This window comes from Anolis carolinensis, chromosome 3, assembly GCF_035594765.1.
Source record: "Anolis carolinensis isolate JA03-04 chromosome 3, rAnoCar3.1.pri, whole genome shotgun sequence".
NCBI classification, from domain to species: Eukaryota; Metazoa; Chordata; class Lepidosauria; order Squamata; family Dactyloidae; genus Anolis; species Anolis carolinensis.
The window spans coordinates 198,423,324-198,437,725 of record NC_085843.1 but is presented as its reverse complement, the minus strand read 5'-3'; the positions used below and the strand labels follow the sequence as shown (position 1 = coordinate 198,437,725).

The 14,402-nt window shown below is 39.7% G+C and overlaps 1 protein-coding gene across 1 annotated transcript in view; it reads right to left on the bottom strand.

Annotated features, from left to right (window-relative positions):
• Nucleotides 1–14,402, bottom strand: part of dock1 (dedicator of cytokinesis 1) — a 557,290-nt gene that overhangs the window by 133,176 nt on the left and 409,712 nt on the right. The window contains exon 33 of the mRNA XM_062976064.1: nt 9,464–9,612. Coding sequence (XP_062832134.1) covers nt 9,464–9,612 — 149 coding nt within the window. The remainder of the gene's footprint in view (nt 1–9,463; nt 9,613–14,402) is intronic.

The following is a 14,402-nucleotide window of genomic DNA, read 5'->3' as shown; positions in this document are numbered from 1 at the left end:
AAAACATGAAGCAGAAATATGAAGAATGTATACAAAAAAGGTAACAACCACTGCACTATAAGCTGAATGCTTGCACATACTGTCCACTTCTAGGCCTCTGGAGTTATGATTTTACACTGACATTCTTCCTGCGTGCCCTACTGATTATAAACTGTGTTTCCTGACAAAAACGTTTTGCTTTATGCAGCAATAGATTTTTCAAATAAGGAATATAATTTGGGCCATTTAAATGCTCCAAAGGAAGACAGTATAAATCTCAAAACATGCCCTCTGCCCAAATGGAAAAAAACCCTGTAATCATAGTAAAGATATGGTGCCCTTCAGAGCCCCAGGGACTAGTAGGCAATTGTGAAAAACAAGATAAAAATATTTAATGAGATTAATAAAATGGTGGCATTGTGAGTGTGGGAAAGAAAAAATGTATTTCACTTAACTACTTGCAAACTAACAAGATGAATTTCAACAGGGAGAAATGTACGGTACTCACTTAGGCAATAAAATCAAATGCATAGGATGGGGGAATGCTGGCTTGAAAACTGTATCTCGGGATCTCGGAGTCGATAGAACAAGTTCCAGGGAAGTTATGCTACCCCTCTATTCTGCCTTGGCCAGACCACGCTTGGAATACTGTGTCCACTTCTGGGCACCTCAATTTAAAGGAGATGTTGACAAGCTGGAATGTGTCCAGAGAACGGCAACTAAAATGATTAAGGGTCTGGAGAACAAGCCCTATGAGGAGTGGCTTAAAGAGCTAGGCATGTTTAGCCTGCAGAAGAGAAGGCTGAGAGGAGACATGATGCCTATGTGTAAATATGTGAGGGGAAGTCATAGGGAGGAGGGAGAAGGCTTGTTTTCTGCTGCCCTGGAAACTAGGACTCAGAACAACGGCTTCAAACTACAGGAAAGGAGATTCCACCTGAATATTAGGAAGAGCTTCGTAACTGTGAGCTGTTCAGCAGTGGAACTCTCTGTACTGAAGTGTGGTGAAGACTCCTTTTTGGAGGTTTTTAAACAGAGGCTGGATGACATCTATCAGGGGTGCTTTGAATGCGATTTCCCTGCTTCTTGACAAGGGGTTGGACTGAATAGTCCATGAGGTCTTTTCCAACTCTATGATTCTATGTTGAACATGAGTTAACAGTGTGATTCGGGAGGTAAATAAGCCAATGTGATTCTAGGATGCAGCAACAGGATGGAGGAAATTATAGTCCCACACTATTCTGCTTTGGTTAGACCTCACCTGGAATACCATGTCCAGTTCCGGGCATCACAATGCATGAGGGATATTGACAAGTTGGAAGGTGTCCAGAGAACAATGACCAAAATGATAAAAGGTTTGGAAACCAAGCCCTATAAGGAACGTCTGAGAGGACTGGATATGTTTAGCTAGGAGAAAATTAAACAGAGAGGGGGCAGGATAGCCATATTTAGATATCTGAAAGGATGTTACATTGAGGAGGGGGCAAACTGGTTTTCTGCTGCTCAGGAAACCAGGACAGGAAGAAATGGATTCAAATAACAGGAAAATAGATTCCATTTAAACATTGGTAAGCAGTTCCTGATGGGAAGAGATGTTTGACAGTGGAATATGTTGCTTTGGACCATAGTGGAGTCTTCTTCTCTGGAGGCTTTTAAGCAGAAGCTGGATTGCAATCTGTCAGGGGTGCTTTATTCTGTGTTCCTGCATAGCAGGGGTTATATGTTTTCAATCAGTGGTGGCAAATCTATGGCAGAAGTGCCAGAAGGGACAAACAGTCCCTCTCTCCTGTCACACATACACCGTTGTTCCCCGCCTGCTTGCTCGCCACCCACTCCCCCCTTCCCACTTTACAGCTGGTTTTGGATTGGGGTTTGGGAACTCCAATCTCTAAAAGATCCACCACCACTGCTATATATTAACATCCACTTAAGATGAAAAGGATTAGGAAGCATGAATCAGGATACATGTGTGATGATGGGGCAGGGACAGCCCTAACATTAAGCAAAGTGAAGCAGCTCCCTCGGGTAGTCTACTGTCATGAATGGGCATCAAAGTTGTAACTTCTTCATTTGATTATTGGACGGAATGTTTCAAAAAGATGGACCCAATTTGGAATTTGATGTCGTCCGTACAGCAAGTGGAAGACTCAAAGAGCCTGTACAAAAAGGTTAATAAAATGTGATAATATGATAACTTATGAAACCATTTACTTTTTGTGTAATTGTCACATGTCGCAATTGTGAAATATACTGCTTTGAAATTGGGTCCATCATTTTGAAAATACTGTATTTTTACAGTTTTCTGACATTAAGCATATAAGAGTTTAGTTTTAAATAAGCCAGGGTTCTCTCCTTCTTCCTCCGATATGATAGTCCCAGTACTTAAGATTTATTTATTTGGTGCTATCAGACAGTGATATCCAAGTTTTTATATGTTAGATATTTAAAAGAAGCTAAAGCACTATCAGGCTAGCATTAAATATTATAATATATATGTAAAAGCGCATACAAAAAGGGTATTTCAAACTCAGCTACACATTAGAATAGTAGGCAACTACATGATGTTGTCATGCCATTTGTTTTCCTTTCCTATTACTCACCACTAGTGGCAGGTCAATAACTCTTGCATTTGATCATGATGTTATTATAGTGTAGCTTACAAAAAATCATTACACTCCATAATGTGATTCCAAAGGATGTGTAAAACCCTTGCCTTTCTCAGAACTGTGTATCTTAGAAGTGTTGAAGGGCTTTTTTCCCTGTGTGCCAGTGAGTTTCAATTTATTTTGCAAATAAAAGAACTCCATCAAAAATGATTCACAAGTATACAAACGCTGTCGCCTGTGTGTCAGCCAATGATCACTGCTGTGACTGAGGGGAGTATTTGTCACAGTCCACATTGGTTTTGTTGTACTTATCCTCTGTTTACAAAACCAGAAAGAAGACATTCAGCTGAATGAAATCCACATTAGAAATTCATGTCAACACCTCTTCAGCGGAAGGTAAGATGCTAGCATCTCTAATCCTTTTAAGTCTATCAGATTCATCAAAGTCTGCTAATTATGTGATACATTTAACTACAGACAGCTGGATGTCACTATTGTTAAAAAGATGGGATTTACATAATCATTTTTAAAGCTAGTCTGCATTATTAGAACTCTAGGACCACTGCTCTTCAGCATCCCAGTATTTACCCCATTTGCCTTGACATTTAGGCTTCAATCCTATACATGCATACCTGGGAGTAAACCCCATTAGACTCAACTGGATTTACTTCTCAGTAGATATGGAGACGTTGGCACCAGTAAGCTTCTAAATGTTTTATGATGCTCCCAGAAACAGCATTATGTGCTGCAAGTGACAATTATTAATTTTCAAGTCCTGGGAAAAACAAAAGTTAAAACATCCACTGACAACTAGATAAGACAGTGCTGCCTTGTTGATATTATAATTTAATGTCAGCCTCCAGAATTGAATAAAAATATTCTCTATCCCTTCTTGCCGACAGACTCAACTCAATTACCTGCTTTTCATAACGGAATTTTAGCCAGAGGTGCTTTATTTGCATCAGTAGTTTTGTGTTAGCCATCATGTGTATTATCCATGTGTTTACTTTATAGCCATGTGAGATTTTCCCCCCTCCTTCTTATTTTTGGAGCTTTAGAAACAAGCCATATTTACTTCTTCTGGCAAAGGATGGATATAGGAATAGATGCTGGAAGTTGTTGATATAAAAATTTGCACAACAATTTTAATCAGTGTCAAATTCTTCAACGGTGCTCTTGGCATGCCATCTACTATTAGAAAGCATGAAACAAATAAAAACATCCCCCCATCTATGACACACAGTTATTATTTTAAAAATATTATTTTTATTTGATGGAGTTTCATTTTAAGACAATGAGGTCACGACTGTCAGTACATTTTGTAGCATCTGTGGAATCTTCAAAAACATATTAGGCAAATTTGCTATATCATTTATGATGGTGCAATATAAATTCTTGTGTATTGGAACCTTATCAAGGCTGCCATATCAAAACAGATTTGCAAGTGAGCACAGTGCCATTAAGACATTGGTGACAAAGTATATGTATTGATGTTTAACAGATGTAGCAGATATTTGAAGCAGAGAAAACCCAACTATAGTAGCCAGACTCTGTAAACTGGGGGGATACTCTGGAATACTCATAGAGCCACTTATTTCCCAAAAATGTGTGGAGGTATTCCACTAAGTTCAAGGTGTGATAAAACCACAAGGCATGCCATAGTAGAACTCCAAACAAATACCTCATATAGGTATATAAAATAAGTATACAAATCAAACATTTCTTAATAATAAATCATACATTTATTTTAAAACAATTCTTAGCATTTGTTAAAGATGAAAGTCAATTTGCGTTTTAGTGAGATGGATATGGTGGTTTATTTTTATGTAAAGAATTAGATCTTGGCTGAATATGTGATACTTCAAGACATAGAGCATCTTTAATACTTTTCAGGCCATGCTGGCATGCATAATTTGTAGCCTCAAGAGGCAAAATAAACTTTATTGGCTCTCCTTTTTTTTCTGAATAGGAATGGGGTGCTTGGCGTACGTCCAACTTTTAAAGGATCCCAAGTTGCAGAGTGGGCCATGTGCCTGAAATGAACTTATGCCCACCTTCCTCTTGTTCCCATCATGGTCTGTTTAGATACAGGTATGCAATCCATATCCTTTCCCTCACCCCACCAAAACTAATAAGTGGTATTAACTCTTTCTTCTCTGCACAGGTGGCAGGGAAATTCTTCTTGAACTTTTAATGGCAGATGACTGACATATTTTATTTGAATTGAGATTATAGTTTCTGAACCCAACTTAGATTTCTGAATCAAAATTTAAAGGGAAGCATTTCTGAAACTGAAAAGATAACTGTAACAGATTAGCCTACCTTACAAGGTCGGTATACAGGTAGCTTCAGGCCTTGCTTGCAAAAGCTAAGCAGAGCAAGGGGGAGGAGCGATCAGGTAGCCATTACTGGAAGTGCAGACTGATTGGCTGATATAAATGGGGAGAATTGCTTAGCAACTGGAGATGGGCAGAGCAAAAGTGACAGTTGGAGCTATGCAGTTTGGAAGTTGGTTGGTTGGTGTTTGGAGTGTGAAGACAGAGGTAGTTCTGGGAACTGAAGAATATACAGTAGAGTTCCGGTTAACTGACTTCTGGTTATCCGACCTACCGTATTATCCGACGTGCCAGGCCCTTTGCAGGTGCCCCGTGTGCGCTGCTAGGCAGCAACGCGCACGGGGCACTTCCCTAAGCCGAGTACTCGCTGTAGGTATGAGCCCCGTCCCTCCGGCAATCACTCACTACTTTTGAGGCACACCATGTGCGTTGCTAGGCAGCAACATGCACGGGGCACTTCCCTATGCCAAGTGCTCACCCCTTTGGAGGTGCCCCTAAATGCTCTAATAAGGCGCTTACCTAAACCGGCTTGCTGGGATGGATAATAGGGCCTCCCTATTATCCGTCAGTTCTGGTTATTCGACATTCGGCCTGCCTGTTTATGCCGAATAACTGGAACTCTACTGTATTTAAAAGCCTTCAGGGAAGAAAGGCTGAGGACTACATTGAGACTCTATAGTTTAGAGTACTGGTGTTAAATTCCAGGAGAAATGGATTCAAAGGTTTAAATTGGCCTGTTTGTATTTCCTGTGTGAAGGAACATATTTCCACAGAATTCAAGTTAAAAAAACCATCCTTTGTAAGAGAAAAACCTAACTTATTAATTGAAACGGCTACGCTTCTTTACTGTTTAAGAACAAATAAACAACAACTTCTTGTTTTTCCTCACATAAAGTGCCTCGTGTGACTCTCTAAATATCCTAACACAGAGAAGGTACCTGAATATAACATTGGTGGCAGCGTTAGTAGTGGTAACGAGTTTGAATCCTCCATATATTGGTGTCAGTGGGTTGCGATCTGTCTAACAGACGTTGAGTCCTCCATATTTTTGGTGGCAGATGAAAGCAATCCTCTGCAATAACCATCAAGCAAAGTCAGAATTTGCGAGGTTTGCTAAATAAGGCAAGCTGATTATCCTTTTTTATGAAGTGCGGCTGAAGCTTTTGCTGCATGTTGTCGCTAAAGGCTTCATGCAAATTTCTAAATCAGCCACTAGGTGGAAAGCTGCATAGATTTTTTGTGACCCCCACATTCATTTAGGGAAACCCCAAATGGGGTTGCCACCCACTGTTTAAAAAAGCTTTGAATTACTGCATCCAATTCTGTAGGTGTCTACATCTAGACTTGTCCTAAGATGTTGGTTTCTTTTTTGGTGTGTATCCTACCTTTGTTACAGAACACACCAGCTGTGCTAATATGATGTATCATATGGAACCTCAAGCTGCCTGCTGACATATGGCAACCCCATGGATTTCACAGGATGTTCTTAAGCAAGGAATACTAAATGGAGGTGGTTTCATTATTTTCCTCTGAAGAAAGCTTACAACACCTGGTATTCCTTGGTGTTCTCCCTTCTAACTGCTAACCAGGCTGAACCCGGTTTAACTGCCAATATCAGGCAAAACCTAGTGTCTTCAGGGTATTTAGACATCTGTCTGTGCTACTCTCACAAAAGATTCTATGCATTATCTTTCATGAAAACAGCTCATATACAGCCTTTTAACCTTCATTGTCATCGCGAAAAAGCAGAATTTACACAAAGCTATGTATGGAACACAGGAAGGTAATTATTTCAGACAGAGCTTTAACTATCCAATGTTTACCCAGCCAAGGATTACAGGGAGGGTATTGATTAAAGCTCCCAGTGCAAATACGGCAATGATGTCAAACATCTCCATTCCATATTTCAAAGTATATTTGTTAGCTAGGATTGGGACAAGGAAAGGATGGTCAGTATTCTCCATGGTTCTATAATATCTTAAGGTACAGAGCTGAAGTAATAGTCCTCAAGAGTAACTAAGGTTCAAATTTCTACTCGGATATACTCAATCATCTGGGCATCCTACCTCACAAGACCCTTGTGAAAATAAAATGAGTCCTGAGTCCTGTGAACATCATCTTGAGCTCTTTGGAAGAAATGTAAGACCTAGAAACAAAACTAGACAGTGCCTGAAGTGACAGAATAACAATAAAAGATGATGTTCAAAGGAGGAAAGAATTGAATTACAACCAACGCTTGCAGATTTGGTTATTCACAGATGTTATTAATATGGTGCCTCTGGGGATTTTTAGGTCCTCTGGCACATCCCTATAGCCAACTTCTGGCAAAATTGATCACAGAGCATACTGGAGGACCCAAAGATTTCTAGATAGCTGTTCTTTCAGATTAAAAAAAAAAAAAAGGGGGGGGGGGTTGAATTCACAGCTTTTCTACTTATGCCACAATTCTGTGCCCAAACCGCAGTGAATGTGGAGGGCTGACTGTATTTCACAAAATTAGTAAGTTTTATGCTTACTTTCAAAGAATGCACTGAAAAGATAACCAAAGAAAATGCAGAGATGCACCTGTAAGATAAGGAGGGTACACCGAGGTACTCCAGATTCACACTATCACTTAATGTGATCAGCCTTTTGTTTTCCATCAACTCCACATTATTCTTAGAAATCTCGCTGTATAACAAGGAAAATGACCAATGAACCCACCAAGTTATTGCTACTTGTGGCTGTTTCTCTGCTTGACAGAAGTGGTGACAAACTTTTTTATATAAAAAGGAAAGCAATTATCATGATAGAAAATCTTTACTCACAGAGAAATTACCCATATCAGTACTAAAGCAAGCTTCATGCAATCCATTTTCCAAGAGACTGTTATCTCAAGGTCATAATAGTGTGATGAAACCCATATGCACCCATGTGAAAATCATCCATTACAAAGTAAGACTGCAATTGATGTGGGCGTACCACACATCAGATGCACTTGGGAGAAACCACAGGAGTGTGAGAAGAACATGCATTTTATTAATTGTTGAAGGAAACCTTGTGGTAGCATTTCCCAGTAAAAAAGCAATCATATAAACATCTACTTTATGACAATGCTATACACTTAGCTTTGAGTAGTTCTGCAGAAGATTTTACAGCTCATTTCCTTGAAAAAAGCCATAGTCAAGGGTACTGTAATAAGAGTATTATTAATTTAATACTTGTTTGCAGAGGATGACACTACAGTTTGTCATAACCTGGAATCAAAGAGCTGACAAATATCTAAATTCTTCCCTCATACATTATAGTTATCTATACATTTCTCTAGAAGGGACTTCAGTTAAACTTTTGTTGATATGATTAATAAGATTCGATAACTGTTTCTAGCAGATAGTTTAAACAAGAGCCTACCAATTTATGTCTATTTTCTATTTGTGTGGAAAGTAAAAGCTTTGAAAAGATTGCTGTGGAAAGTGACTATGCAACGAAAGAAAAATAAACGCATTTTGTCTCCATAATGCCACAAATCCACTCTTCTAACCTTCTAGGTAAGGCCAGAAAAGGTCCAGTCTGAAATCCACAGAAATATAAATGATATGGCTACCTAGAGGGTACTTCCCTATCCCCATGTTAATGATAAATAGAGATGCCTAGAAATGTGCTTCATCAATTTCTGTTAGCAGAATTAGGAGATGGACATCACCCTCCTGAGCTAACTTCTATCTTTGCAATAACAGGAAAAATGCTGACACAATTTCTTCTCTGTCATTTCACTCTGTTCCTACTGGACATTGTTTCCCAATCATATACGTTGGCTGCCTAGGCCTATGATTTGATATAAACGGTTTGGGGCCCGCCTACCTTTTTGACCGCATCTCCCGCTATGAACCCACTCGTCCTCTTCGTTCATCCGGTAGGGCATTTCTTTCGCTCCCACCACCATCCCAGGCTCGGTTGGCGGGGACGAGGGAGCGGGCCTTTTCTATTGTTGCTCCCCGGATCTGGAATTCCCTTCTGGAGGAGATCCGGCAAGCACCCACCCTGGCTTCCTTCAAAAGGCTGCTTAAAACCTGGCTCTTCCGCTGCGCCTTTGGATAACCGAGCCCATAGCTATAGTAGTTGCACAGGCCATCTCTTTGACTTGAAACATTGCACTATATTCCTCTGCCCGAAATCATCTTAGAATATAACATTGTATTTTAGTTCTAGTGGTCCCTCCAGGCCATCCTCTCCTCCATCCCAGTGGTCTTTTTTCTTCTTTCTTTGCAGATTCATATTATTTGAGTGATTATATTCCCTCTGCTTATGTCATTGTTTTAGTCAATTGTTATGTTTTGTTTTTGTTTTTAATTCTTATAGCGTTTTATAGTGTTTTCAGTGTTTTATTGTACAATGTTTTATGCTGATTTTATATTGGAAACCGCCCTGAGTCCCTTTTGGGAGAGAGGGCGGTATACAAATAAACTTTTACTTACTTACTTACTTACTATGATGACATACTTCTTCCTTTTCACAGCACATTGAAAAAACACATAGGTAGTTTATAATCCAATCTGTTCTTACCATCTGAAAGCTTCTGGTAGAATGAAATTCACACTGCATCATGTCAAAAAAGATAGGGATGGTAGCTTTTCTAAGTTCTGTTTCAGGGATCAGAGTCATTTCTAACATTGGCCCCACCATCTCAGGAATGAATTTGATTTTATGCTGGCCTGTAGGAACAAAAAAAGTACATCTCAATTTAGCAGAAAAGGTCTTAATTAATGACAACAGATTTCAGATTATGAAGGTTCCTGGAAGAAAGCCATGGTAAAAAGAGAGCTGGTTAACAGGGTGCATATTGTCCTTAGCAGGCTGCATTGTCTCCTTCATTTTTTTCCACAGATCAGACATGAATGGCATTTAAAGACACATACAATTTAAATATCTCCCCTTTAAACAAGATTTTAAACTTTTAGATTACTCGCTCTTTAATGCCCTTAAAAATGTTGCCCAAAGGCTGACTTGCATCCGAATAATTACTACTACTACTACTACTACTACTACTACTTTGACTTCTGCTATTATTACTGTCATCACCACTGTTTATACCCTGCCTTTTATTCAAAACCAAGAGCCAGGGAAGCTTATACATTAAAACAAATGTAGCATAAAGAAAATTCAAAAGATTGATATTAAAATAGGATTAATCTGTTACTAAAACTAACAGCAAATTGAAACATAAAATGAAAATGTTAAAAGGTTGTTGAAAATAGCACAATGAAAACAGTACAGCGTGTAAAAAGGGCTTCCTTTGAAAAGAAACTCTAATTTATTAAAAGATCATCAGAGAAAAAAGTTTGTCTTCTAGGACCTCATTCAACAAAGCTAAAATTGGCAGCATGCACTAATTTAGCCCTGGTCACCCATGAAGTTGGCCGGCTCTGAGGGTGAAGGAGGACACCTGTTGATTTTAATGGGGTGAAGCTGTGTGCTCTATGCACACCTCACTTCCCTCCATGGGATCAGCCGCCGGAGGAGCTGGGCCATGTGGGGCATGGGACTGTGGCTTCCCTGTGCCCCCAGCGAAGCAGGGCCACATGGGACATTTTCTGCAGCCGTGTGACAAGGTCGTTTGTCACCTTACCACAGGCTAACACTGAAAAGGCATACCCATTCATTCACACTCTTTCCAAATATCCCAATATGGCAGGGATACCCCCAGTTAATCCTCTGTCTTTCCAGTTTTTCAGATGCTTTTAGAGTCACCCAGTTTCTCTCTTCTCCTCCCACAATCCCCCTTTGTCCACAATTTACTTTGGTTAGTGCAAACTGAGTTCAAAAAACAGTGTCATCACATTAGAACATGGATCCATTTAAAATTGGGTTTCTTCCCCCCACAAAATTCTGGCATTAGTAGTATAGTGAGGCCCAGGACCTGTCTGGCTGAGCAGTTTAAAGGCTCGTCGAATCAACTACAAGCCCCAGAATTCAGTAGGAGGCAAAAATTGGATTTAAAGTGGATCCATGCTCTAGTGCAAAATGCATTAAAATTAACTCGGGGGTGGGTGGGGAGGAGACATGGGGGAGAAATCTTGCCCTTCCCAGTAGGTTCAGGCAAAAGCAAACTGCTCCATATTTTGTGTTCCTTCTCATTAAGAACTGTTGCTATCTTGACCATACCCCATCGCTTTTGGCTAAACATATCCCAATTTTCAGGTGTGAAATGTTGAAGAGTATATGTCCCTATAAAGACAATCAGATTGAATAAAGGCTTCTCAAATATGGAAGAATAGCATCAGATAGTCTGATCAAAAGGCCCTTCCAGACAGGGCTAAATCCTGGAAGGAACTGGGATATTTTATCCCTGTTCCTCCCAGGATTTTTTCCCCACACCTCCTCTAAACCCCACACTTTCCCTGGAAAGATCCGGAATTTACACTAAGGTCCAAATCTTTCCAGGTGTCAAATTAATCTGGAGTAAATCCCAGTTTACTCTGAATCAATTCAAGATTCCCTGAGGTGTCATTTGGATGTCTCAGGTAAACCCATTGTGGGTTATGGGCCTGTGTGGAAGGGCCCTAAGTTGCATAGAGCTCTATGGTATTAATAGCTGACAGTCCGTAGAGCTGTTGAAGCTTTAAGACAGTGGTTCCCAACCTGTGGTCTGTGGGCCACCAGTGGGTGCCAAGAACTAAAATACGGTCCACGGTGTCACTGTTACTACACAGTTGCAGCGAGAGGGACTGGTCTCGCAAAACCCTCTTCTAGTGCTGGGGCAACGAGTATGGCAGGAGGGGACAGGCTGACTACCCAAGAAAGGTACAACAACAAGCCTCCTGACTGCTGCTTCTCCTCATCTTCCCTCTCCCTGAGCGGAGCTATTCCAAGTGGCACCTGGAAGCAGGGGCGCCTTGGTGTCTTCATTTTTAGGCCTGTTCCTGGGGTTATTTGGGGTGCTGATTCAGAAAATGGCATCAGATAGACCACATCAGTTCTAGATGAGGAGCCCCCGATGGCGTAGTGGACTAAAGCCTTGTGACTTGAAGGTTGGATTGCTGACCTGAAAGCTTGCCAGATTCGAATCCCACCCGGGGAGAGTGCGAATGAGCTTCCTCTATCAGCTCCAACTCCATGCGGGGACATGAGAGAAGCCTTCCACAAGGATGGTAAAAACATCAAAACATCTGGGCGTCCCCTGAGCAACGTCCTTGCAGACGGCCAATTCTCTCACTCTTTCCATTTTTTTAAATTCTTTGCCCATAATAATTACCATATATACTCATGTTTAAGTTGACCTTATCTGTAAGTCAAGGACAGGTTTGGAGGCTAAAATTATGGGTTTTCATATGATCCATGGATAAGTTGGGGGTCATTCTATGGGGAGAGGAATGTGTGCCTCAAGGAACCAAGAACCCTGGCCATCATCATTTTCCTGCCCTGGCATTCCAAAAGACCTTTCCCCACTCTGCTTGGAGAAAAAGATGGTACCTTTTTTTTTTAAAGCAAGCCAAGGTACATTATTAATTCTTATTTAAAACGGAACCATCCCCTTCTCTAAGGAGAGTGGCGAAAGGTGAAAGCTCATATTGTCCCAAGAGAATCTAAAAGAAGTCCTGATCCTCACCACTCTCTGTGTCATGGCACTATTTCTAGTCTTTCTGAATACCTGTGGGCTACTGGCCACAGCACCAGCTCTTTGCACTTCCTTTCAAAAGAATGCCAAGAGAGTAGAAGGAATCAGTACTTTATATAGGAATCTATACAGGGTTCCTTTTTGATAAAGACTTAAGGTACAGTGCTTATATTAACCTGTGGATAAATCTTCCTAGTTTTGAGGGTCATTTTTTATTAAACTTTATAGACTTATACATGACAATATACAACAATGGCATAGTAATGCATTGAGAGAAAGAATAATTTAATATTTATATTGTATTCATCCATCAAAAACAGCAAGGGAAGGAAGAGAATGAAGATCCATGAACTGCTTTCCTTATGAGATGTATTCAGCATGATGTAAGTATCCATGCTAGATTATAACATAGAACTGTGATTGATATCCTTTAACAAGACAATGTTTTCGCAAAACAGTAAGTATAGCACATTTTTGGATTTGTAATACCATAGTTTAATAATGATCCACTTTATTACAATATGTTTTATGTTTTTCAAGATTCTTTAATGGTTAGAATATTCAGTGATACTCTATGTATAAAAAAATGCTCTTAAGAACATAGAAATGCTATAAAGATGTATTTCCATTTTATTTTTATGTTATGTTTTTCCTCGTTATGCTTAGAAAACTGTCAAGAGCGAACAGATCAGAAAACGTTTAACAGTGATACAGCTTTATTTGTCAGGAACCATCAATAGCATGAAGTTCAAGTTTAGGGATAGAATTTTACAAGTAAAAGCAAAATGAAATAAATGTGAAAAACAAGTATGTTGCCATAACAACACATTGTAAGCCTTTGATTAGATTTTTAATATACTGTTTAGAGTGAGATACCTTTGGTCTAATAGTACTTCAAAAACAGATTTCCTGATTTATTACACTTAAGGGGAAGGATACATGCACATACACACACTGTTGCCCCCTTTACTGAAGTGAATGGAAGAAGCAAATGGAGCTATGTTTGCAAAATGAATCTCTAGCGACCACAAGGGACTGCTACAGAATCAAGGGAGAAATGCCTTTCTAATGAGAAATGCAAGGGATATTAACACAGCTTGACAATAATCACCAATGCCATGAGTGAAAGTATTTGGGTTCTTCAGAATCCACTGCTCTCTTTGTACATCCTCTAATCTCTCTCAATATGAGAATCCTTTATGAGCATAGAAAGAAATAAGGGGTAAATTCAGCGATGAAACACCTTCAGTTCTCTGAACAGTGTGTCCTACTTAATCCTTTTCTCACAGGTCTAATTGGCAGGAATTTTAAATCAATGAAGGAAGGGATGGCTTTCTATGGATGCAATACATGAGAAACTGTGTACCAGGGGGAGAGGAAAAGGAAAAAGCAATTAGAAAAGATTAAGATATGTACAATCATACTGTACATCTCTTCCCCTCCTCCTCTGCTGCCTGAAGGCCATTTAGCTTATCAGTTCAACAGCAGTGTTTGAAAGCAGCTTCACCCAGAATTTACTTTATTCTGCTGCACTGGAAAAAAAAATGAATAAAAAAAACTTAGAAGAACTGCAGAGTCAGCGGACTCCCAGTTTTGGATGATAAACATACAGCACCACAAATCAGCTATGCAGCAAATCTGATATCTAAGATATTCATCAAATTCCTAATCCTGCTACGGAATCAAGATGCTTTCCCCTCCTCCTCTTCTTTCCATCCTGTTTTCTAAAATTGCTATTTGGGATTTGCTCTCACTGTCCTTGTGGATGGAATGGGGTAGAAAAATGTTGGATTTTTTTTCATTTCCAAAACTGACCACTATAAGATAAACTCAACTACTTCTTCCAGAATGCATTCATAAGTGATCAAATCATTCAAGGATGCAGAG